Source organism: Megalobrama amblycephala, linkage group LG1, assembly GCF_018812025.1.
Source record: "Megalobrama amblycephala isolate DHTTF-2021 linkage group LG1, ASM1881202v1, whole genome shotgun sequence".
Lineage (NCBI taxonomy): Eukaryota > Metazoa > Chordata > Actinopteri > Cypriniformes > Xenocyprididae > Megalobrama > Megalobrama amblycephala.
The window spans coordinates 11,854,098-11,880,929 of NC_063044.1; the positions used below are offsets into that span (position 1 = coordinate 11,854,098).

The 26,832-nt window shown below is 40.7% G+C and overlaps 1 protein-coding gene across 1 annotated transcript in view; it reads left to right on the plus strand.

Annotated features, from left to right (window-relative positions):
• The window catches only part of LOC125263092 (BAH and coiled-coil domain-containing protein 1), a 100,710-nt gene that overhangs the window by 61,634 nt on the left and 12,244 nt on the right, over positions 1 to 26,832 (plus strand). Inside the window, 17 exon segments of the mRNA XM_048181961.1 lie at positions 107 to 2,314; positions 2,621 to 2,735; positions 2,830 to 3,035; positions 3,201 to 3,356; positions 6,073 to 6,317; positions 9,227 to 9,572; positions 10,218 to 11,090; positions 11,178 to 11,347; positions 11,618 to 11,754; positions 13,367 to 13,480; positions 20,220 to 20,334; positions 20,597 to 20,813; positions 21,646 to 21,840; positions 23,123 to 23,287; positions 23,374 to 23,627; positions 25,339 to 25,419; positions 25,610 to 25,742. Coding sequence (XP_048037918.1) covers positions 107 to 2,314; positions 2,621 to 2,735; positions 2,830 to 3,035; positions 3,201 to 3,356; positions 6,073 to 6,317; positions 9,227 to 9,572; positions 10,218 to 11,090; positions 11,178 to 11,347; positions 11,618 to 11,754; positions 13,367 to 13,480; positions 20,220 to 20,334; positions 20,597 to 20,813; positions 21,646 to 21,840; positions 23,123 to 23,287; positions 23,374 to 23,627; positions 25,339 to 25,419; positions 25,610 to 25,742 — 5,730 coding nt within the window.

Sequence of the window (26,832 nt, forward strand, 5' to 3'; positions counted from 1 at the left end):
TTGTCTTTGAGATTTTTAGTAACATAGTTCCATAAATTGACCCTAAAAGGAAAGCTTAAGTGCACTAATTTAAATAATTAACAGCCATATCTGACTTGTTTCACAGAGAACTTCTATTTAAGAAGCCTTCCATCCCAGCCCCCACTCATCTCAGCCAATCACAACATCCAGCCTATGTCAAGGGCAGGATCAGGACAACCCCAGGGCTCATGCAGCAGGGACAGAGATGCAGGAAGTGGGGTGAGCCTACACAAGGGCCTTAAAGAGCCTAGCTTAGACAGAGGTGTGGTTTCAGCTGCAAAAGATAAAGACAGGTCTAGTAGTAAACATGAATCTAAAGACCGTCATCACCACCAACTACCCCATCATCACTCCCATCAACCTCAGCTCCACCCACAACACCCAGTCACTATGGAAGAGATGAACGGCAGGGGACACAAAGCCACTCTGCCTATGGAGTACAAGGAGCATCCACAAAGCATGGGAAAGCCTCTTAGTGCCTGTCTGCTCAATGGGAAAATGTTAAATGGGGACCATGGGACTGGGGCAAAGGGCTCCATGACTACTTGCAGTGGGGATGGGGTGGGTAGAGGTAATGTAGGGTCCAATAATGTCCAAAACAGACATTTGGGTGGTGGAACTAACGGGCGCTGTGGTAAAGAGGCAATAAGTGGGGAGATGCGGATCAGTGAACAGCCTCCTACGGACTGTCTGGAGCGTGGTCAGGCACTGCACCATTCTCTGTCCTACTCAGTGCCTCCTCCACTGCCCATGGCCTCAGCTGCTGGAGGGGGGCATCCAGGTGGCTTCCACTGTCTACAGCTCCATCCTGGCCACCCCCACCATGCACACCACAACCGCCACTCACACCATCACCCTGACTTTTTCTGCCCTCCACCGCCAGCCCCCATGGGAAACGCTTCCTTACATGATAAAGGGATCAATAGTGGTGGATGCAGAGACCCTAAAGTGACTGGAGCGACATTTGTTCCATCTGTTAGCCACCTTGGGGAGAAAACCGGAGGCCCCTTCCAGATGGGCAGCTCTGAGTGCCAGGGGGTTGGGGGCGGAGGGAACAGTGTCAAGGAGAAGGCAATGGAAAAGACTGGCAATGGGGGACATCATGGTAACTGGCCCAGGAAACAACAGCAACAGCCTCCTACTCAGCAGCAGCATCCTTACAGAAAAGCTGAAAAAGCCCCTGACTGGATGCACAACCACAACCACCACTATCACCTACAACAGCAGCAGCAGCAACAACAACAGCAACAACAACAACAGCAACAACAACAGCAACAACAACAACAACAGCAACAGCAGCAGCAGAGTCATTCCCAGCAACACCAGACTGTGCGTTCCCGCAGTGCTGACTGCATCAACAGTATGGAAACGGATATCTTTAGATCTACACTAACTCAAGAGACAAAGGCTGTCCATCCTTTACCCAATCAACCCAACACCAGTTCCCAGCCCTACAGGGACTGCTCACACTCTGGGCCTCCAACCATTTCCTCACCTCTTGCTGGGAAGAACATGGCCCAGCACATGGGTGGAGGAGGACATGGAAGCTGCTCTATGCAGCGAGATGGACAGAAGGTTGCCCGCATTCGCCACCAACAGCACAGTAGGGCTGGCCCAGAAACCCCTGGCACAGACATGGCCCAGGCTAATGGAAACCAAGAGATGAAGCAGAAGATGGAAATTCCTTATGGCTACAACAACAGTGCACATCATCACCCACATCAGCAGCCATCAGTGCTGCATTGGGACATGCAACCCCATCACATCCACTCTGAAGAGAACCAGCACAAAGCTTACATGGAACCTAACAGTGGAGCTGCCAACAACAGACCGCCTACACAACAGCAGCACCAGACAGCAGGTATGGGGCCCCCTCCTCCTCCCCTTCATCCAGCTCCTCCTCAAAACCAGCAGGAGGTCACAAGCTCACAGGGGGAGAGCAGTGCTATGAAGAACCTTCTGAAGTACAGCAACCAGCAACCTCTCCTCCTGTCCCAAAAGAACCCATTTGGAGGGCTCGGGAACCTTAAAACAGGGCCAAATGGCACCAGTTGCTCTCTTCAGGGAGGCAAGCAGACCCTTCCCTCCAGGAAAGGCCAAAGCCTTGAAAATGAGAGAGCTGATTGCGGGGCACGGGGCCGAGAGATAGGTGAGGCCCCACATGTAGAGGGGGAGGTTCGACAGCCTCCAGTAGGGATTGCAGTTGCTGTGGCAAGACAGAGAGACCCTCCATGCCAAGCATCAGGCAGCCATCCCAGCAGTCGACAGGGGCGGGTGCACTCCACCATGAAAGGTAAGCTTGACCTTTGATCTGTCAGGGCTCTCCTAAACAAACAACAGGCAGGGAAACAGAGCAGTTTGTTTATTCATGACCTCTGGAAGACTTCACTGATTAAAAATAAATAGCAGAATTTGCCAAGACCCAAAGTGGAAACAGCTTTTCCCTCTTGCTCCCGAAAATGCCTATGCAGGGGGAGAGAGCACACATGCCACTGTAGAGAAAGGCTGCTCGACAGCTGTTTGCATGTAGAGTGCCAATGACAGTGAGAGCTGCAGATGAGAGAAAATCGTTGATGTAATTTTATTAATCATTTTGTAGGCACTCCACGCTCCATGTATCCTTCAGATTCACCAGGAGAGGAGGAGAGGAAAAGGACAAGTGTAGAGCACATGGGCCACCGGTGCCTAGAGAGAGAACGAGACGTGTTTATCAGGTGAATGATCTACCCCTCACACACTTCTTTTTCACTTGTCATTCACACTTGCTCAACCCCTGGCCTTTCACCTGTCTTCAATCTGGCTTTGCAGGGATAACAAGGAAAGAGTGGAATTTGCACACATCCATCCCTCTAACAGTTGCCATGGTGACCTCACCTCTCATATCATGGTGCCAGGTGGCACTTCAATGCAGTCAAGCCAATTAGGAGACCCAGCTGCGCATACACACTCTGCTCACCACCACTGGATGCCACGCACAGGAAGTCCCTCCCTCTGGATGACAGGTCACTCTTATGGTCAGTTGAAATGGGAAAAATACATTTTAGTCTTCTTTTTCCCTTATTTTGCTCTTTATAATGCTCATATGTCAATTTCTGCTTTACTGATATATTAGACATAATTTCATGCTTTAAAAATGATCAACTTGGTTGTATCCTAAAAGTTTTTTTATGTTTTTGTAGGTATTGGCCACACAGCTCTCCATCAGAATCTCCCCCCTGGGTTCTCTGCAGCTATGCCTGCCCCTCTTCAGCCAGTTCTGCCCCTGCCCCAAGACCCCTCCACCCAACTGGTGGTGCTGCCCAGTGAGCCTGCCACCCACCCAGCTACCCATCTTGGTATACCATAATATTTCCTGCCTAGTATTCTCCTTTCCTTCCATATCCTCAATTTATTTGACCTGCTACAAATGACCCATTTGTCAGATTTAGCATTCATTCTTTTTGAGGCACATAGCAGCTCTCATGGGTTTCCCCCTGAAGATTTTACTGTCAGGTTGCCAAGCCTGAAAAATTATGCTCTATAACAGTGTTTCCACTCAGGTTTCAAGGTTATATGTACAGTGTTTACTTAAACCAAGTGCACACTACATGACTCAAGCTTATCACCGACGCTCTTGTAGCGTGCACACTTCTAAAATATCATCTGGCAGACAGACATAGACATAGAACCAGTCTTCAGGTCTGCCTGTGAATAACAGCCTATGAAATTGCTAAGAAGAGCAAAAGCATGCTAGTGAAGAGCACACAGTATCCACTGAATTGCACAAACTGTTTCCTGTCGACCACCTGCTCCACCCCCACATGGTCTGGGTCAGGATGCTCTCACCATCCCCCCTCAAAGATATTGCCATATGTGCTCTAAACAAGCATAAATAAGACTACCTCCTAGCCTTTTAAGTCTACACAGGCCTCTGCTCCGCAAACAGGTTGTGAAATCTAATTATTTTCATGTCTTAAAAGGCACACTTCCTTCTGTGCTCCACAGAAATTTCAGTTGAAAGGGGAAGTGCATCCACAAAAGCCTTCCCCCGGGAAACATTAGTTAAGCTGGGTTAATGTTCTAGAGCAAAGGTCTGTGATGTGTCAAGGCAAGGACAGGGGTAGAGGATAAGGGATCAAGCACAACATGCACATTAATGAAGCTATGTGAAATGGGAAAAGTGGAAAAACACATTTGACTTGCGGAGGCAGGGGCTGAAGATGTGTCACTGTGGATGTGCACGGCTGGCTTTCTGTTCCTGCCAGGGGAATGGCAGGAGTTTATCCCTGACATGGGAACTAAGAAGTCGCCTAGACTACATGCTGTAGCATTGGTCCACTGTGGTTTTCAGAGAAGGGGATTTTTCAAGGGAGTGAATATAGAATGTCTAGTATTTATTCTAATGGGAACTGTTTCCATTATGTTGATTTTCATTTTAACCAAATAATTATTATTGAAAGCATATATCATTCTGTGCTCACAAGGCTGCGCATTTGGGTTGGAGACATGTAGTGTGAGAAAAATTGAGGGAGGAATGCTTTAAGTGTGAGAAAACGAAAGTGGTGAACAGGGAGCAAGACACCGAAAAGAGCGTGGGAGTGCTGGTTGATGGGTCTCTCTTTCTCAGGAACTCAGTGTAGGCCAAAGTTATTATAGTTAATAAAATTTCACTAGGGTTTTTTGTTGCTTTTTTGTTTTCAATTTCAGTTTAGTTTTAGTTAGTTTTAATACATTGAATGTAAACCTATGGAATTTGCTTGGCTTTCTCTGTTTTTTGGAACATAAAAGATGTTTTGTAAAATGTTTTTTGTCTATATGGTGGAAGTCAATGGTGACTAAAATGGTTTAGTCTCACATAGGCTGACTGCAGAAGGTCTGGACTCCATTGCAGCTTTCATTGGCCAAGGCCTTCCCAAGAGGCTGTCTGACGAACATGTAAAGCAACCAATTACAGTTAGTTGTGTTCCGTGTCATGTTTAGGGGTGTGAAAATGTAAAGTCAATGTCCCTGTGATAACAGACCGGCATGTATCTAATAAATTATTCAATCAAGAACGTTTTGTAAGTTTACTGCAACAAACTTCACCGCAAACTTCACATACTTCTGAGAAGCTAGCGTTTAGTTAAACCTGATAAGCGCTCATTGTCACAGTTGTAAACACGATGGTTTTCTTCTTCCATGAGGGGGTTTGGCATCACAACGGCTTTGTTTCCAGGTGGACCTTTAAAGAATGTGACACACACGTCTCCCGAAAATCCTGTAGAATTCAACCAATCAAATAAGGACTTAGAAACTCCTTAAGTATGTTTCTCATTTTGTGTGCCATATGCATCAGATGTTCAGCCAACAGTCCATGGGCGTGACAGGCTGAGGCTGAGACTAAAAATGGTTTTGTAACCAACATATTTTAAAATTCTACAACATTCTTTCAAAAATCTTTTGTGTTCAGCAGAAGAAAGAAAGTAATACAGGTTTAGAACATCATGAGAGTTAGTAAATGATGACAGAATGTACATGTTTGGTGAACTATGCTGGTATTGACAAATCAGAAAGGCCTCTTGTTGCCTAATTGGGAGGTTATTTTTGACAGAACACATTGATAGAGGTCTGGATTGATTGATTGATTGATTGATTGATTGATTGATTGATTGATTGATTGATACCATTCAATATTTAAAAATCCAACCCTTTTTTTTTCTTTTTTTTTGTAAATTCATATTTTTGTAATATGTATAGTTATTGTTTTAGTTCTTATTGTAGTGCACATTGAAAGCTTCAGTTTAGTTTTCATTCTCTTGATAGTTTTTATTTTTGTTTAATGTTAAAATATTTTTAACTTGTTTTTGTCTTTATAGTCTTCATTAATGATAATATCCTCAGTGTAGGCAGTGTTTGCATAAGATACTGAGGGGTGTCTCATCTATATATATACTGTATGTCTGTGTGTATGCATATGGTGATGCATATGTCTTCGGGTAGAGGTGATGATCTCTAAGTGAGACCCATATTTTAACATTCTGTTCTCTAACATGGCCTTCAACATAAGATTAACACTTCTATTTCACTCATTAGATGTGATGGAGCAGTCTGGTCTGTGGCCCCCAGTCTACAGGGCCCGAGGGGCCCACTCCCACATGCAGCATCCTGCTGTGTATCCTCGCTCACAGTTTCTACGGCAACAAGAGCTTTATGCTCTCCAGCAACACCAGCAGCTGCAGCATCAGCAACACCCCAGCCATCACACGCCACCACCTCCATCACAAAGAGCAGCAAACAATATAGAGCTACAGCAGAGAACCAGAGTCGACCACAGCCAGGTACACACAAATACACAACCCCTCATATAGCCGTTGTATATTAGGCTGTACAAAATGCAGTGGTTTAGAAACAGCCGGGCTTTCAAATGAGCTAATGCTTGACACCTGATACTGAGAGAGGATGTGCTGTTTTTCGTGGAACTAGACAGTTGTTTTTGTGTGCAGAGCAGTAAACAACATTTGGAGCCAATAAATCATGAGTTTTATTTTTAAAAAATCCCCCTATAAAACCACAATTGCTCCCTAGGATCCATAACTTCCTCCAAGGTCCAGTTACATTCTAGACATACAAAGCTAAATGCAGTCTGCAATGAACTGTGGCATGATCAGACCAAGCACTACCCTTTTTGATTGCAGGGTCAAAATCAATAGATATGAGCTATTAGGGTCTAAATTGAAACCTGATTCAGCAAAACAGGGGTGTCAAATTGCAATTACATCAATGTGCAGATTGCATGACCTGGCAGTATTCAGAATATTTGTCACTTTTCTTTAATTAACCAAATTGTCTAGATCTCATTATGAGGCTTGAATTCTCTTTATGGATTTTCCCTTCTAAAGTGACTTAAAGGGGAGGACTTTCTCTTTTAATATCGGGTCATACACTTCACCCTCTGCGCCTATCCATTCTGGTGTTCCACAGGGATCCATTCGTGGCCCTCTTCTGTTTTCCCTCTACATGCTTCCTTTGGGTTCAATATTCCAGAAACATAACATAAATTATCATTGTTATGCTCCAACTATATCTTTCAATCATCTCTTTTCATGCCTCAATGAAATCAAGGATGACAAATAACTCTCTGCAACTGAGTAACAGTCTCTGTTCCTTGAGTAACAACCTTCACAATCATGCAAAAAATCTTTCTTAACCCTCTTCTCCAATTTGACATGTATGTAAATGCAAAGAGTGGCTTTTTTCAGCTCAGATTTGTAGCAAAAGTGAAACACTTTCTTTCTAGTAAATACACTGAAATTGTGATTCATGCACTAATTGCTTCTCGATTGGATTACTGTAACTCTCTGTACGTTGGCCTACCTCAATCTACACTGTCTCGGGAACAGATGATTCAAAATGCAGCAGTCAGATTATTAACAGGAACTAAGGAAAGGGATCATATCTCTCCTGTGCTTGCCTCATTGCGTTGGTTCCCTATAAAATTTAGAGTTGACTTTAAGATCTTCTTTTCACATACAAGGCATTGCACAGTTCGGCCCTGGATTATATTTATGATCTAATTAGGCCAATGTTCCCTCTAATTTTTTTTCTCGCTGAGCAAAACTTTTCTCTGTTGAGTGCACATTTTGGCCACCTGAGCAAAAACATACTTTATATCAGACCTGTACAATGAGCGTAAACACACACACACACACACACACACACACACACAAAAAAATGGTTTTATCATGCAATTGTAACATTTAACTTTAATGTGCCGTTTCTATTTTATTTGAACCTTGATGTAACTTAGTGATTTATTAAATAATATGTTTGAAAACAAGCAGTTCAGTCACTAAATTAAGCACATTTTAGGTTACTTGAGATTTTTTCACATTGCTGTATTATCTGTACCAGTCTTTACCAAGAAATTCTATTAAAAAATAATTTCTGTCCTCCTGCAGGACAGTTCAATTCTTTATAATAATATAATATGAGCAGTTACAATGATGGTTTGGGACAACCATAATGTGTTTTTGTACAGTTAATTATTAGCAACAGACAGTGTTAAACCATCAAAATTACGTTTATTGCTTATGAATCTCACAGATTTTATATACCCGGAGGTTAAGATTTTTCGTGGCAAGGAGCCCTAAACAATCAATTCTTGAGATCAATATTAGGTTTACATTATAATATAATAAAATATAATATAATATTTAAGTATTTAAACTGATATACAGTATTATATCAGTTAAAATGCTTCCATCTGTTTTAATATATTATATAGTGAAAACAAACTGAAGCATTAAAACTGATAGCTAAATATTTTTAAGAAAAGTGAACGTTAACTCGTTTATAGTTATCTAAACATCCCTGAAACCCACATCACCACCACACACAAAAATCTATTTAAACTGAGGTACTTATGTATTTTGAGTTTGCAAGCTACACCTGTGGTGGGAGTGTAATTCCACCACTTTTCATTAAAACATGACGTTTTATTTCACATTTCTTTTCGTTTCGCGTTGCCTCTCGTATTGTATTTAGTCCGCAAACATGACAGTATTCTTACCGTGACTGATTTGGCTCAGGGCCAGCCAGCTCACACGTGCTCAATCGTTCTCTTTCTATGAAACCTGTAAACCGCATTCAACCGCAATTATTTCTCATTTAAACTACTACAATCATTTTCATGTCTGTTCTCTGCGCGGCAATTATTTCTTCCACGCGGCCGCGGCTTCAGAAGTGCGCGGCCGCGCACGCGCGCAGCTTAGAGGGAACATTGAATTAGGCCATTCACAACCTCTAGGTCATTAAGATCTTGTGATCAGTTACTTTTATCTGTCCCTTGTCCTCGTTGTAAATCAAAAAGTGATCAAACCTTCTCTGCAGTTGCCCCAAAGCTCTGGAACAATCTACCTTTGAACATTGGGGCCTCTCCATCAATGGATGCTTTTAAATCCAGTTTAAAGATTTATTTTTTTCTCTCTAGCATTCAAGTGATTCTATGTCTGTATTTTGAATAGTTGGTGCTCTGTGTTATTGTATCTATGTACATTTTGATTAATTTTGATACTTGATTTTTATCTCAATTTCTGCCATTTTCTTTTCTCTCCTTTTTTTCTTTTTTATTCTGATTTAGTTTTTATTGTAAAACACTTTGGATCAACTACAGTTGTGTTAAACTTGTTCTCTATAAATAAAATTTGACTTGACTTGACTTCTGATTCTGTCATTCTTCAATGTATAGGTGCAAAAGAAACCAGAAGAGCAGAGCATGGAGCTAGAAGACATCCTATCTGATCCCAGGACTCCCAAACCTGCTAAGTGCTATGCCTACGGCCCATCCAACCGGGCCTCCTCACCTCCCAGGGGCTCTACTGCCCACTTGTCACCCTGCTGCCAGTCCCCTTGTATGCGGCCCCACCCTAAAAGTACACCCTCTACTCCTTGCCCTGCCCCAAGTCCAGTAGCTGCAACACCCCGCTCACCAGCCATCAGCCCTTCCCCATCACAACTGCCCAAAGCTGTGGAGTCCCAGGAAAAAATGGTGGAAGGGCAGCCGCCACAAGACTATCCTCAGTCCATGGAGCCTGGTAAGGAGCTATTCTTTGCAGTGCTTTTACTCCTATTGATGTAATAGTCTTTTCTGTCTTGAAGCTAAGTTGCCTGCATCAAGTCATCATGTCTCAAAAACACATGAGCCACATGTTGGTTGTTATTCATGCTGAGCCCTTCATGCAGAAACAATCAGGGCTTTTTTTAGACTCTGTGGCTCTGTGTGGGTGGCTATATAGGCAAGAGCACGATTGACTAAGCTGCTGATAGATGCAGAAAATGGCTGCCAGCTCAGCTCCCCAATGCCATCACATCAGTAATGATGGAGAAACACCTTGTCCAGACTCACCCCCACCCCCAGCCTACACCCTCTTTATCATCATTAACACCTCACTAACAGTTACAGCATGCTAAGGATATAGCAGTGTCAGAAAGAGAGCCTTGTTTTACCTCAGAATTGCACCTTTAACAGCTGCACTTCTTAATGTGGAACTAAGATCAAGGCATAGTGTCACTGTCATGTGGAATATAATGCGTTCTTGTTCAGACCTCTGGCGCAAAGCTTGTTAAACATGTCAGCCTTATAAGGTTGTCAAAACTGTAAAACAAGCCAGTTTTTATGCTGATATTTTAAATGATTTGTTCTTGACACAACTGAGCTTTGTTTATGTTCCCTGTCACAGATTTGCCACCTGGATATACCTATCCAGAAATCAACATGGGATATAGGAATGGCCCCACCACTCAAGACATACAGCTTGCAGAGCCTACTGATCTAGAGGATGTTCAGACTGAACCTGTTGAACACCCTCCTCCAGCTCTCTCCAGCTTGGGAGAGGGCCTAGAATGTCATGCAATGGTGAGGCCACTCCAAGAGCCACAAGAGCCAACAATGGAAGTTAATGACACTAGCCCAGTCGAGGAACATCCTGAGGGTGTGTTTGTGCAAGGGGAGGAAATGGAGACAGTCATGGCCATGAGATGCTGTGAACCTGTAGAGGCTAATCAGGAAAAGGAACATGCCGAGATCATTTGCACACCTCCTGAAGTTTCAGACTGTGAAGAAGGACAGGTACCTACCTTGCCGTCTGAGGAAGTAATCCATCAAGAAGAACCAATTGTTACATTTGAGGAAGAAGTGAGAGAAGATATACTTCCTCCAGAGAGCGAAGGCAATGAGACACTAAAGGAACAGGGACCTCCACTACCACAACAACCATGCATCTCTGATTGTTCACCCAAACAACAGCCAAACACCACAGCCCAAGCAGAGGTAGCAGTGGTTGACGAGGAAGATCAAAAGGAAATCTGTGCAAAGGTTCCATCTCCAACCGTGAATACCTGCTCCCAGAGTCTCACATCAAGTTACTGGAGTCTGGAGCTCCTCATTGCTGCAGCCTTCTGTGGAGACTGTCCTCCTCCCTCTCCACCTTCCTCCTACCAATCCCAGAGATATTGCAGCCCACTCAACTCCACCTATCACGGCATGGAACTGCTGAGTGAGCTGGCTGATCTGGAGCTGCAACGGTATCACCAAAGTTGCAATAAAACTCCAGGTATGGTACATGGTATATTCCATGGTATATTCCACAGTATGACAGCCATAATATGTTCTTATTGTGTTTCTTTTCCTCTATCAAAAGGAGAAGATCAGTGGATTTTTGACCTTCAGAGTCTTGCTACTTTGGCAGCAGCTCGAGCCCTTGAATTGGACTCACAGGATAGCGGCACCACGAATGCTGAGATGCAGTATCCTGCCAGAAGAACTCTTAACTTGCGCAGAAAATGCAGCTGGACACCTCGCCATGAGCCAGTAACTCCCTCGTTTTGTTTTGTTTTTTTCTCACATATGCATTTTTTTCATGCAGTTCATAATATATGTTATTATATGTTATATGTATACTGTATCTAACAAATCTGCATCCTACTTGCATTCTATCTCTCTAGTTCTTTTTACAAACGAAAATTTCGATAACAGAAAAGTATTAACTCAGGGTTAAAATCTGTCCAGAAGTCATCCAAGACTGGAGCTACATACACAGCAACTTACTAAGGCAAGGGTTGTTTGATTTTGTTCCTCTAGGTTTGTCCAGTGAAAGGTGCCATGGATAGTATGGATGGGCAGGAGTTGGAGATGCGGGTGAGGCTGGCAGAGCTGCAACAGCGTTACAAAGAGAAGCAGAAAGAACTGGCCAAACTCCAGAGAAAGCATGATCACCAGTAAGCATAACATAATCAGTCTGAACATAGTCAAAATGTTGCCCAGCTTGCTTAAACATGATCTGTGTCTTTTTTTTTTTTTCTTTTTTGATCATAGTTTAAATTTCTTCTATCCCAGTTTACATGCAGATTACTGCTCAGTTGCTAGTAGGCGTTCCTAGTTTTGGTTGCCCTAATAACAGTTATGAAAGTCAATAACCCTAAGATGTTGTTCCATGTCATTCCATGCTGAAAATATTGACTTGTCTAAAAAATGGGACAGAGCCAACTTACCAAAATGCTATCTAAACTTAGTTATTATTCTTCTCAGACTAAAATTTCTGACTAACACCTCCTAGAGCTTTGACTCTACAACCACCAAACTCGGGTCAGACCTTCAGACTGTTCTGACTCGTGTTGCTATATCTTTTCTAACTGATCAGACTTGCGGTTTCCCTAAAAATGATTATGAAAACTTGGAAAAATCCCATAGACCTTCATTGACAGAATGTTCAGATGAGCCAAGACTGTTCAAATTTTAACTGTCAAAATTCAAATTTAAATGACCAGAGACCAATTAAGGTGTTGATACATGGGGCAATTTTTTGAGCAATGTTGCCGTCAACAGGCAACCTGGTGAGACACAGGGCAACTAATTAGGGCAACGGACAGTTGGCAGCAACCAATCAGAGAGGAGCAAATCAAGTGCCAGCCCAATAAATACTTTATTATTAAACACTTGTTAGGCACTTTATTTCAACTTTTCAAATATTTTCTTCATTTTTATTAAATATAAATGCCTTTTTGATCTGATTTGTGAAAGGAAAAAGGAAAAGAGCGAGTTTAGCAAAAGGTGGATTCGAACCTGCGTCAATTGCGTCAGAAGCTGCTTTCACGTGCCATACTCCCTACAGCCTACGCCACTGCAGACATTAAACAGTCCGTCTTTTTAGTATTTAACTGAAATTCAGTGACTAAATTAGTATTTAACTGACATTCAATGACTAAATTACAAAATTAAGTACATTAAATTGGACATCTGTTGGTATTTTAAGCATTAAATGGGTTGACACCTGACAACTTACCAGCGTAAAAAGATATAAGTTCTTCACTCCACTGCAGTTGAGAGGCAGCCATCTTGTTTGAATTTTTTCTGAAATCTCCAAGCCGGTCATGTGATCGGCTGCTAGCATTCTGATTGGAGGATCTCAAAAAATTTCCCACAACCTATCTATAAGTATCCAAATTTGTTGCTCATTCTCAATAGGAAAGTGCCCAGGCAACATTGCTCAAAAAGTTGCCCCGTGTATCATCACCTTTAGATCTATATGTTTTTCTAGAATCGTTTTTTTTTTTTTTTTTTTTTCTGATAAAATGTATTGCTTTCAAAACCTTCCAACTTTAAGCTTTAAAACTACTTTAAACTTCAAACTACTTCAAACTGAAAACCTTCAAACGTCAAGCTTTTTGAACATCTTCAAAATTTCTGGTCAGACTTTCTCAAGCCAACTTCAAAGTTTGTCTTGTTTAACTTTTTTATCTAGTTATTTTTGCAATTACGTTTTGTGACACATAAATTACACACTTCATGATTAAATCAAGTTCAGCAAAAGGTAACCATGTTTTCCTTCAGGAAAGAGGAGACTCCTCGTAGTCCAGCACGTCGAGGCCCTGGTAGACCACGCAAACGAAAATCAGTCCCTGGTCTTGGCTCCGGGGCCCTTAATGAACCCCAGAAAAAAGTAAAGTAAGTAACTCCTGTTCTTCTGCCCTCTTAGCCTGCTTCTCTCTCACACACACACACAGCAGATAAGCCCCCCATATCAACACAACCCAGCAGACGACGACTCAAACCATAAACAGGAAACGGGAGAACTCATCTGACCTCAGTGAGGAAGTCCAGTTACGCTTTATCTTTCCTAATCAGTACTGGCCCTGAATTGCATTACATGCATTTGGCAGCACAGAGCGGTTGGCTGTGTCTCCTTCCAAAGGTTCCACTGCATGTTTGCATGGTTCAGGCTTATAGACGATATCTTAAATCTACACTGTGTCTGTGTGTGCCTGTCAATAAACTTGTTCTGTGTCTGCCAATTGCTGATGTGAATGGCATGACTGTCCTGCAGCAGCCGGGGGGATTCAACAGGCCATGGATGTAATTAGAGCACTGTGAATTCTCCTCTAATCTATTTCATTGCCAGGAATGTGACAGATTCCTGTCGTTTAGCACTTGGGTCAGCGCAGGCTGGGAGAAGAGAAGGTCATGATGACATGCATATTTACACTGCAGTTAATTAATGTGTGTGTGTGTGTGTCTGGGTGTACTGCTGTTTATTTATGAATATAAGCTGGCATACTTTCTGTCTTAGGCATTTTACAATAAGGTAAAAATGACTGCATATTTATTATATGTGCGCTGTGCATCTTTATTACACTTCATATAAGTTTCACATTTTTTGCTTAGCAGCATGCTAATGTCAGCTCTGTTGGATTTGATTGTGAGTTGAGTTTCCCATGTGTTTCTTTTGAAGAGCGGTATTTGTGTTGGTGTGCAGAGTTGTTTCCAGTGCTAAGCTTTCCAAATCAATCACTTATGAGCCTCTATGTGGGTTGGTGTGCTGCCTTGGAGGACAGCTGCCTATGTAGACAGTGGGAACAGAACTGTGGAGTTTTTATTGACTATAGTTAGGATGAGTGATTTTACTGTGTTCCTCGATGCCTGCAGGTCTAGAGAGGATCTGTCAATGTTTAGATCTCTCTCCAGAGTTTTGAAGAGGGTTATTGACACTCCAAACACCCCCTAAAACCTCTTTCTATCTCTTTTTCATTGTGTTCCTGCTGTCATGTCACCTCCTCTCTGTTTCCGCCCGCCTGCCTCTGACCTCGTGCCAACCAGCCGCCACGATGTGATCCCATATGACAGTGACACCCAGACGCACGGGCAGGCAGCCAGGGCCCCTCACCGAGAGCACTGTGTTTGTGTGTGTTTGTCTACTGTATATAAAAGAGGGCAGTGTGTCTAGTAGCATTTAACAGGCTCGCAGCCTGATCTTCATTGTGTTAAACATCACACTAGATTTTCTGCTATTGAGCTTGGGGCAGTGCTGCATACTTACTCTTCGGCAGAAATCACTTTTTAATCCAAAATGTAGTTTATGTACAGTGATATTATAATGTTATTAAATATTATTTATGCCGTTGGTTGGGATGTCTGTGTGGCTGACATGGTTGTCACTATTGTGGAGAATTTTAGTTTGCAGGTATGTTAGGATTGGAAATTGAGTTCTTTTTCAACAAGTTCGATTCACTTTTACAACATAGGCCCTGTTTATACCTGGAATTTTAATCCGTCTCTTTTGTCCACTTTCAACCACTTCTGTCCTGATTTCGAGGGGAGGGTTTATGGGCGGGTAAATGTATGTTTTTTTTTTTTCAGATCTTTTGATTTAATAGTCAAAATAAGCTCATGCAATTTACATATGAACACACCAAAGACAACGAAAAAACATACAGAGAGTAGCAGCTTTCATTTCTGCTGTGAGTGCTTTGTTAGAATGGAATGGTGAGAGAACATGGTGCTTGGTACATTTCCATCTTCAAACCCTTCAGCCAACAAAGTTCATATCCAATCTGGCTAGCAAGCTTCCCATAATGTTTACACATTAGGTCAGTAGGTAAGAGTAGGCGTCTTTTGTGGCTGTTCGAACACATTTGACCACATGAGTGTCTACACAGCAAAATCACCAGAGTTAAATCAACTCTGCTCAGAGTACATGTGGTCCCTCTCTAAATAGGGTTAAAGTAACACTGAAGTAGAGTTAAAGTTAAAGAGATAAGCAATTATTTAAGTGATGATTGAGCGTTAGTGATGAACACCTGCTGTTAACAAGCAGAATCACTGAAGAAAAGAGAAACATAAGAACTACAACTTCAACTCTGTTTCAGTGTTACTATTTAACACTATTTAGAGAGGGACCATATGTACTCTGAGCAGAGTTGATTTAACTGTGTGCACTACGAAAGCAATCCGTTAAAAGGCATTTTCGACTCCCTCTGGAAGTCGCCGAAAGTGGACAAGCTCAAAACTTTTTAGACCCCGTTTACACCTGTATTTAGCATAATCCAATTGTGATCCGATCTACCAAAACGCATCTTAATACCAGGAGCAGGGATAACAGAAAAAAATATACATCTACCTACATATTTGCAAAACTCCAAAACAGAACCTATGCATACAATTCACTGCAGATACACTGCAATATATACTTTCTTAATGAGATGTTTATAAACATTATAATGCACATATATCATGCTACAAATGTCATCCACACAAATTGGCACCATGTGTACGCAAGTCATATCTTTCTGTTTTATAGATTTATAAACAACGCTAAATCAGTATCTTGCCATGTACCCCATGTGGTACACAAACCTCTGTTGGGAATTACTGGTTAAGTGGAATCAGATTCAGAAACTGAATCCTTAAATTCCTTTCAATCCCCATAACTAATTGTGTGCTGTTTTGGTTTGTTGTATGATAGTATATGTTGTCATTGCTGGTGTTGGACTCATGGGTATCACAGTGTGTGACACTACATTGCATAATGAGATGCTATTAACAGGCATTCAGTGTTTTCTCTGGTGCAGGTGACGCCATGCAAAGACATTGTCACTTGCTGCTTTTCATTTAGCCTCTTGTGATTGAGGGCAGTGGGTCAGTATAACTCTAGCTCACATCCTGTGTGTATGTGTGTGCGTTTGCGTCTGTGCTTAAAATTCCTTACAGTGATGTTCAGTGTGTGTGTGTTTGAGAGAGCTCTGTTTAATTAGCCGCCTTGAGCGTGCACCAAGGGGGAGGAGGGGCAGTGTCACGTTGTGTTTGTCAGTTCGTTGCACAGTGGGGTCTACCTCACGGGGAAAGAACACACACTCCATTGCTGCCTCTGTCCCCTTGCCTGTCAATCACACAAACACCAACACACATACACACTCTATTCTTGTGTTCACATATACACACTAGTATATTAGCGTCAATATACACAGATGCATTCCCTGCACAAAACACAGCTAATCTGATTTTGTCCCACAGGAAAGAAAAATCACAAGAGATCTCTTTAATTTCCCAAGATACCAGTGAGTTTAAATGAAGATCAAATGGAGACATTGGGCCTCATTCATGAAACTTTCATAAATGTTTGTGTAAATTCTGAGTAAATTGAAACATACATTCCAGAAAACTCTTCTCCGGATTCACAAACTCTTTGTAACATTAGATTTGATAGTTAAACATGTGTATGTTAATAAATTCCAATCATTCGTAAATAGGGAGCTCGTACACACTTATTCACAATTAGCATAATCCCCATCTATGAATTACACCTACACAAATTACGTGTCCAGGAACGCTGTGGAATCTTCTGACCTCCCTTATTAGGTTTGGCTCCAGTTTATTGCATAATTGATAAAGAGACTAAATGGCCATATGCTAACAATAAATATTCAATCAACATGTGTCCACCAAAGCATTTTTAACCAGCTAGACCCTCGTATGAATACAGCCAGTGCTTGAGAGAGCTTTGGAGGCACAGCATTTTTTCCAGCTGAGACGCTTTGGTTGCTATGATTTGGAATATCCATGACAGTAACGTGTTACTAGTATCTTATTTTGAAATATATTACTGAATATAAAAATGCAGTAACCAGCTATATTAACATTGTTGTTAAGTCATTGTACAAGTAGGATAGTTGGTCAGTGTAGTATTTGTCCCACCCCTCCTCCACTGTGATTGGAGAGCTGGTTTAAACGTGACTGTAATGAATGCTGCGTTTAACCAAAGTTGAACAGTTTTCAACTGTCAGCTACAAAAAGACAAAAAAAAAAAACTATTATTGTGGTACATAGTGCATCAAAATGCAGTTTTTGCCTAAAAGAACACAAAATGTTCGAAAGTTTTATGCACCATTTACACAGGTGTAAATTTATCTTGTACCAACTAACATTTTTAAAATACAAACATTTTCATGAATCCGAAAATTCACGTCAAAATGGAGTTACGAACGATTTACACACATCCGTTCTGCTCGTGTTTCATGAATGAGGCCCATTGACTTTTCCTGGGAAAAAGAGCCCAGTAATTTACCCCAGATCTAAATGACATCCCAAATAAGTTAAGATTTGCCAAGATTCCAAGTCTTGCATCGAATATCTTGCCATGAACTTAATCAAATTCTTTAGAGACATAATTATCTCTGTTATACTTACCACATTAATTTTAGTGATCTATACCCTTATACCATGTCCTAAAATGTTCCATCGTGTCCAAGTTTCCATCAACAAGATTCCATCGTTTGTCCACTCTCACAAGATTTTGCACCAATGAAATACCTGTTCACACCAGTAGCTATAATGATAACTACAAAGTTTAAATGATTGTTATAATTCTGTAAGAAAATAGTCCACGCCACAACTTGGTGAAAGGAAAGGTATTCTTGGATTCACTTTCAGAATAATTTGAAAGAGCTCAAGCTTTTAAAGTCCTCATGAAATCAAAATGAACGTTCTTTGACTTTTAGTAGATATAAGGATTCAAAACTTACAGTCACTCACTTCTGCAAATATGGATCAATGATTTTGATGACATCACTCTGCACTTCAGCTTCTCAACAGATTTTCGGTCCAATCAAATGCTCTCTAGAATCTGAAGCGTCCCGCTCCCAAAGTTATAAATAGACTCTGAAGCTGTGGATGAAATTGGTAACTTGTTCGCACATTTACTATTTTCTACATGGTGAAAGGCACATAGCCTAGTGCACTATATGGGATAGGGAATGATTTAGACAGTGTAAATATGCTTTACATTGAGGCGAATGAAGTGGTTTTGCGTTAGTGTCACGTGAACTGCCGCAGAGCGCACACAGTCTGCTCCAGTCCAGAGACTGTTAGAGATTAGGAGGAAACTGAGGCTTTACCAAGCTCAATGGCTCTGGTTGAGCTGTGATTTAAATGAAATGCTATTGGCTATTTTATAAAAGGGGCAGAGCTGTTTGATATGTCCCGTCCTGTCTTCCTGTTTCAGTGGAAATTACGTCAACACATTGAATAATGCTCTGCATTCCAAGGCTCTTCAGTGGGCCTTTAAAATAGCAGATGACAAAACTGCAGCACGCTTATAATAAACAGAACATTATCATCCATTGGTGTGGATGCTAAAATAGTTATCTTTATCGTTACTCTTCTTGGTCTGAGGCAGAGTTGAAACACAACCAAGATCTCCATTATGTCTCCTGAGCTTTGAAAGAGCAAACTCAGAGCAAAACAGTTCCCCTGGGACTACTGTAAATAAGCAGAAGCACATTACAGCAAACAAAATCTCAATTAGGTTTCCACAAAGACAGCCTCTCTAGAGATGTCTAACAGCGATTAAACAGCTCATGTGACTGACAGCACACTAGCACTCGGCTCTTTGCTGGAGGATGGAAGGTAATCTTTTGTCTGTGTGCCTTCTGTCTTGCGTTCGGTCTGTCAGGCAGGTTTCCAGGGAAATTCAAGGGCATTCTCTTCCAGCCTGCATTCAGTAGCCGAGGGGGATACGCTGCCTCGCTGATACGGAAAAACAACTGCGAAGGCTCTGATATTCACCAAGAACAATAGCGTCAAACATGCAGTGCCTTCAAATGGCTCGCTCTGTGTTTTCAATGCGACCAGCCCCTTTTTTGTAGCAGGAATCTCCCCTGATAATTCACACAGGGCTTTTTATCTGGCAACTGCCCTCGAACAGTGGCGGGATGGCCATGCTTTTTCTTCTTCACTTTTCGATGCTCATCAGAGGAAGAGCAGCCAGCGATTTGAGCTCACTGGGTGGCAACTCACCCTCGTTCTGATCTCTTTCTTGTTTCCTCATTTCATACAGACACTGCCTGAGCTATAGGGGTATTTTGGTCATGAGTGACATTTGTTCTGTCTCCTGTGAAGCACCTGACTTCAAGACTGATTATAGCACATGCAAACAGCATTATAGTGTGCTTTTTGAAGGAGAATTTCATTGGTTGGACCTGCTGAGCAAATACACCCATCACTGAACGAGATTGTGTTTTAAATCTGAACGACGGAGCAGCGCTGAACTAACTGGGATATTTTTGTGGCCGAGGATGTTTTAACTGAATGATAGGGGACATGAGTCATTCAACGCAGAAAGAAAATGGCAGAAGAATTAACCTAATTTATGTATGCTATTGTTGTTCTTTCTATAGTTTGATAAAATTCAAGCTCAAAAGCTGACAAAAAATTTTTTTGTTGTAATTTGTGGAGAAATCAGTTATCAGTTTCACTAAAGGATAAAAAGACTTTGTCACATAACACTTTTGAACAAATATGCTGAGTAAATGATTCAATGACTTAAAAAGACACTGCAGTAATGACGTAATGAATATGAATAAATGGATTATGGGATGAATCAAAATATCCACCACTACTGTTTGATTGACAGATTGGTGGGAGCAGGCCTAAGTCCACTAGCAGAGGAGCACCGGGGAGGTGGAGACTCTCAGAAGAAGAAGAAGAAATTGTCCAATCGAGGGTTTGGCCGTCTCAGCTCTACACAGGTTAGTCCTCTAAACATGAGTCTTTGTCCTTTCTTCACTCGCTCCCTTAAGCCAATTATCACCAATTGATGCTCATGCTTTTTTAATGACCCTTTGCTGAGCTTTACCGCCTTTGGTTACTCTTGCTCCCATAGGAGTGATTTGGAGATGCGAACAGTGTGATTTTAGAGGCTTGGCAAAGGATCAAATAGTAGCCCAGAAAAAGTCTTGATGTTAGTCATATTCCCTTAATATGTCTACTCCTCCTATTGCTCTCTCTTAGATGAAGTCACAGTGTTACAGGAAGAATAGCACCCTTGATCAACAAATAAGTCATCTCAAGCAGAAGGTCTCAGGTGGACGACATACATCTGGAGCTGCGTCAAGAGACCGAGAGTTTTCCTCAACATCTAAGAGCCTGTACTCTGGCCACAGTAACTCCAAAAGAGATTCCACACAGCTCAGTGCAGCGAATGAGTCTGAGAGCCTGAGCGATACAGGTAAAACCCATCTTCCATGATGGCATTGTGTCATCATATGTGTCATTTGGCTTTAACAGACAAAGCTAAGGTTATGTAACAGTAAAGAACAAAATATCACAAAAATAGAAGTCAGTACAGTCTACAATTGTTAAAATAATGTTCCATTTTTTGAATTATGATTTACTGCTTGGACTTAACACAAAAAGAAAATTCTGTCATCACTTACTCACCCTCATGTCGTTCCAAACCTGTAAGACTTTCGTTCATTGTCAGAACACAAATTAAGATCTTTTTGATGAAATCTGAGAGCTATCTGTCCTTCCATACACGGCTATGCAACTACCGCTTTGACGCGTCAAAAAGTTCATAAAGAGATTGAGTGGTTTAGTCCAAATTTTCTGAAGAGACTATTGCTTTAAATGATAAACAGATTTAGGCTTTTATTCACACATAAATATTAATCAGCGCTCACATCAGTTATGGAAACGGAAACTCAAGCATGTTCGCTTAACGTGCGAGAACCAGTGAGGTTTGTCCTTGTGTGTTTGAGCTTCTGTTTATGTTCATTGATCAATGTTTGTCAAAAGTTGAAGCAATTGTTAACTTGAAATCATCTTAAAAATGCAACATCATGCCAAAAGAGATGTAGTTTATCTGTCAGGTACTCGAGTAGTCAGAATAACCACAACGCACACTCTTAGTATTGAAATTCTAAACTTTCTGACTAAATTATGGACTTTTGCAAAGTCCATCATGTCCTTTCAATGCAATCAATGGGCATGCCGTGTTTTCAGATATAGTATAAAGTCGTGTATGCATAGAAATGATTATGTTTTGCTCTCTTTTCCAGCCACGAGTGGGGACAGCGGGACACAAGAGTGCTGGAAGAGGCACGAGCCAGTGGCAGTTAAAAGGGAAAGGAAGAAAAGTCCTGGATCAGCAGCTTGTTTGCAGCAGTCAGGGGCCAGGATCCCGCAGGGCAGGGGACAGGAAGTGGATGAGGACGGAGAGACATCCCCCCTAGAGAGCGAGTCCTCTGAGCAAGGTGAGTGTCAGCCAGTTTGTCTTATCTTAGAAAAGTAAGAAAAGCTTTCAAATGTTTCGCAATTATTCAATACTCTCTCTTTCTCTCTCGCACACATGCAGTTGATGTCTTGAATATTTCTTAATTGAGTGCATGTGCCCCCAGCGGCAGTGAGAGAGAGTGTGTGTGTGTGTGTGTGTGTGTGTGTGTGTGTGTGTGTGTGTGTGTGTGTGTGTGTGTGTGTGTGTGTGCGCATAGGGAAAAGTTTACATGTGTTAGTCTTATACTCTTGGTCTGGTCTACTTTGTTTGGTCCACTTAGACAGGAAGAGATCATCTGACCAACATGTAAAGCAACCAAACAAATCTTAATGTGTCATTTTGGGGTGGGTTTATATGAAATAGTTAAAGGGTTAACCAAAAATGAAAAATCTGTCATTAATTACTCGCCCTCATGTCATTCCAAACCCGTAAGACTTTTGTTCATCTTCAGAACACAAATGAAGATCTTTTTAATGAAATCTGAGAGATTTCCGTCCCACCATTGACAGCCTGCACAACTACCACTTTCAACCCCTAGAATGGTAGTAAAGACATTGTTAAAGTAATCCATGTGACTTCAGGGTTTAAACTCAATTTTATGAATCGTTGCGAGTACTTTGTTTGCTCGAAAAAACACAATTTACCACTTTATTTAGAAAATATGAATCTCCAATGCATATTGGATTACTTTAATGATGTCTTTACTACCTTTCTGGGGCTTGAAAGTGGTAGTTGCTTATGCTGTCAGTGAAGGGACCGAAATGTCTTCATCCAGATTTCATCCAAAAGATCTCTTTATTTGTGGTTCGAAGATGAACAAAAGTCTTATGGGTGTGGAACGACATGATGCTGACATTTTTGGGTTAACTATCCCTTTAATACCACAATAATAGACTGGAATGGAAAAAAATTTAATGAAATTACAGGAAAATGTTTGCAGACTTTGTGATCAAAATTTCTGTCAGTAAACGTTTTAAATACCAATTCCACAGATGGAAATCAAGCAGAATATGAAGTTGTTCCCATGAATGTTTAGTTTACTTGCTACTTAAGCACCTCAGAAACCTCCAGACAGCAACAATATAACTCTTTATTTCATATGGTGTACAAATGTTTGCACAGGAAGATTTCCAAATTAGATCAAGATGTCATTGTACTGCAACCATTTCTTTATAGTCATTCCAATATATTTTGTTTGGATATTTATATATATTAAAGTCAGATGTGAACAGCCACACTGAAATGCCATTTTCATGATACAGAAGAAGATGAAGAGGAAGGCAGTTACGGCAGCGAGGAGGGCCAAGACATCAAAGCTCCGGCGTTGAGGGATCTGTCGGCTATTACAGGCCCCTCCCCTTTCTCTGTTGTCAAACTGGAAGCCAATCAGAAAGCAAAGATTAAGCGGGAACGACAAGAACTTTATGGTAAAAGTCATCAAAAAGCCCATTGATAGACACACCTCACCTGCTTTTTTTATTCTAACCCTTTCTATTTTGTGAAAACCGTTCAGGATCTCAGTATCGTGCTGTAACAGAAGGGGACGTGAAGGTGAAACGACGAGCCCCCTGTAGATCCGTCACCGTCCCCAAACCACTAGGTGTCAGAAGGCGACCAGGGAGACCCAGACTGCAGGACAAACGCTGGCCTGGGATTGCGGGCAGGCCGGGTCATTACAGAAAGAGCAGCAGCCTTCTCTCATTTCCCAGCAGCAGCAGCGAGAGGCTGAAGAGAGCCACAAGAAAGAGCTCCATGCTGAGAGCCACGGTAAGCAATGAGAACAGAGAACATGGAGTGCAGGGTGACACAATATATTTCAAAGAAATATATGCTTATGTGTCTCACAGATCTCCAGCTCATTTAAACATGCATGCCATGTTCTCCATCTCTCAATCTAGTGCTATTCTGTTTTTTTTTTGTTGTTTAGATGTACAGAGATATATAGTAATAGTAATAGGATATAACAGAGTAGTATAGATAATTGTATACAGAGATATACACGACGTGTTTGCATGTAACAGTTTGACTTTGATTTACATTGGTAACTTAATAATCTGTGGTTTGCTTTACAACAAAATGCCAAGATGGGACAGAAATCATAGAAACTTCTAGGCTATAATGCTGCACTAAGTGGAATTGTGATTTTCATTTGCTGTAAGTTTGAATTTTAAAGTTAATCTACAACACCACTTCAAATTGGAATTGTGATTATATTACTCATTTTGAGTGGTCTAGTTTTACTTCAATAATACTGGACTATGTGGAATTGATTATAGCTATTTATAAATACGTCTTTTAGTTTGTTTACTTGGTTATTTTGTTAAAAAACCAATGAAAACCACTGCTGCAATTGAAATGGAAACCAATTATAAGAAACATCTTAGATTCATGCATTTTACAGTACTGGTCAAAAGTTTAGACACATTACTATTTTTAATGTTTTTTTTAAAAAGAAGAATCTTCTGCTCATCAAGGCTGCATTTATTTGATCAAAAATACGAAAAAAAACAGTAGTAATGTGAAATATTATTAAAATTTAAAATAATGGGTTTTCTCTTTTAATACACTTTAGAATGTAATTTGTTCCTGTGATCAAAGCTGAACATGATCCTTCAGAAATCATTCTAATATGATGATTTATTATGAATGTTGGAAACAGTTGTGCTGCTTAATATTTTTTTGGAACCTGTGATACTTTTTCAAGATTCTTTGATGAATACAAATAGTTAAAAAGAATGGCGTTTATTCAAAATAGTAAAGATTTATATTGTTAGAAAAGATTTCTGTCATTTTTTTAAATCAATTTAACACATCCTTGCTGAATAAAAGTAATAATTTCTTTCAAAAAAAAAAAAAAATATTACTGACACCAAACTTTTGAACGGTATATTGTTATAAAAAATAAATAAATAAATGCTGTTCTTTTTAAAAAAAATTATTCATTAAAGAATATTTAAAAAACTATTACAGGTTCCAAAAAAATATTAAGCAGCACAACTGTTTCCAATATTGATAATAAATCAGCATATTAGAATGATTTCTGAAGGATCATGTGACACTGAAGACTGGAGTAATGATGCTGATGAAAATTCAGCTTTGCATCACAGAATTAAATTATATTTTAAAGAATATTAAAATAGAAAACCATTATTTTAAATTGTAATAATATTTAACAATATTGCTTTTTTTCCTGTATTTTTGATTAAATAAATGCAGGCTTGATGAGCAGAAGAGACTTCTTTCAAAAACATTAGAAAAGTAATGTCTCCAAACATTTGACCAGTACTGTACATGTACTTTAATAACTTTAAGGCAATTGAAATACGCACCTATCACTAGGAATTGTATCCTAGTTTTAAAGACTTGACTATTGTTCTGTGGAAAATACTAATTACGAACAAGTAGGTGTTTTCAAACTTATATCTGGTATCATACAGTTGAACTCTGCAACTAATCTTTGTTTGTTTCCTTACTGTAGAGGAGAAGTTACTTATCTACCGAGGCCCAGTCTGCAGACAGTGATGATAACGGCAGTACTCGGAGAACCAGGCTTCGAGAGGTACACATACAAACACAACTTTTAGTACATTTAACACTTGTCTTCTCTTGCTGAGTAAGAAGTACCTTTATGTAAAGGTGATGTTCACACGCTCTGACATGTGATAACATATTTTGCTGAATGTGGAGAATGTAGAAAAGAGTTTTCCTCCATTTCCTTCAAGCGATTCAGTGCCGTTTCTGTGGTTCAGTCTAAAGGTCGAGCGGTCAGCCGTCTGATGGAGAGTTTTGCAGCAGATGAGGGCTTCCACCTGGGTGAGGACAGTAGCTTCTCAGATGAGGATGAAGAGAGGAAGGTGTCCTCAAATGGCAGATTTGCTCCAGGTGAACAGCTGTTTAACAAAACTTCCATTAAGAAATGGATACTCGTGGTCTACGTAAGACTGTGCGCTACAGTATTTTTATCATAATGGGTGACTGGTGTTGTTTTCCATGAAGTCGCCGTTTGTTATGTAAAACTGTATTTTGAGTTTGTTACGGTCCCTGGTTTAAATGCCTAGGAGTGAAAAGGGACACACAACAGATAACAGATAACATAACAGATGGACAACGGCTAGAGTTTTCTAAATAAATGATTTATTTTAACACAGATTACTCACAAAAGTAACAAGAAATAAGAGATGGGGAGCCCAGCAACAAAAGGGGAAAAAATAACTCGACTAATAAAGTCAAGCTGGGACTCCCCGCTGCAAACAAAAATTACAAACTAAGTGAAATAAAATAAAGACGAGACGATATGGCTGTGAAGAAGGCTGTGGCTGGCAGAGAGACCCGAAAGTCCGCCTCCTTTCACTTTAGGAATAGCAAACTAGAAAAAAACAATATAACAATATTAAAGGTGCCGTAGAACGTCTTTTTAAAAGATGTAATATAAGTCTAAGGTGTCCCCTGAATGTGTCTGTGAAGTTTCAGCTCAAAATACCCCATAGATTTTTTTTAATTCATTTTTTTAACTGCCTATTTTGGGGCATCATTAACTATGCGCCGATTCAGCACGCGCGGCCCCTTTAAATTCTCGTGCTCCTTGCCCCCGGAGCTCGCGCTTGCCTTAAACAGCATAAACAAAGTTCACACAGCTAGTACAACCCTCAAAATGGATCTTTACAAAGTGTTCGTCATGCAGCATGTCTAATCACGTAAGTACGGTATTTATTTGGATGTTTACATTTGATTCTGAATGAGTTTGATTGTGCTCCGTGGCTAAAGCTAACATTACACACTGTTAGAGAGATTTATAAAGAATGAAGTTGTGTTTATGAATTATACAGACTGCAAGTGTTTAAAAATGAAAATTAACGACGGCTCTGGTCTCCGTGAATACAGTAATAACCGATGGTAACTTTAACCACATTTAACAGTACATTAGCAACATGCTAACGAAACATGTAGAAAGACAATTTACAAATATCACTAA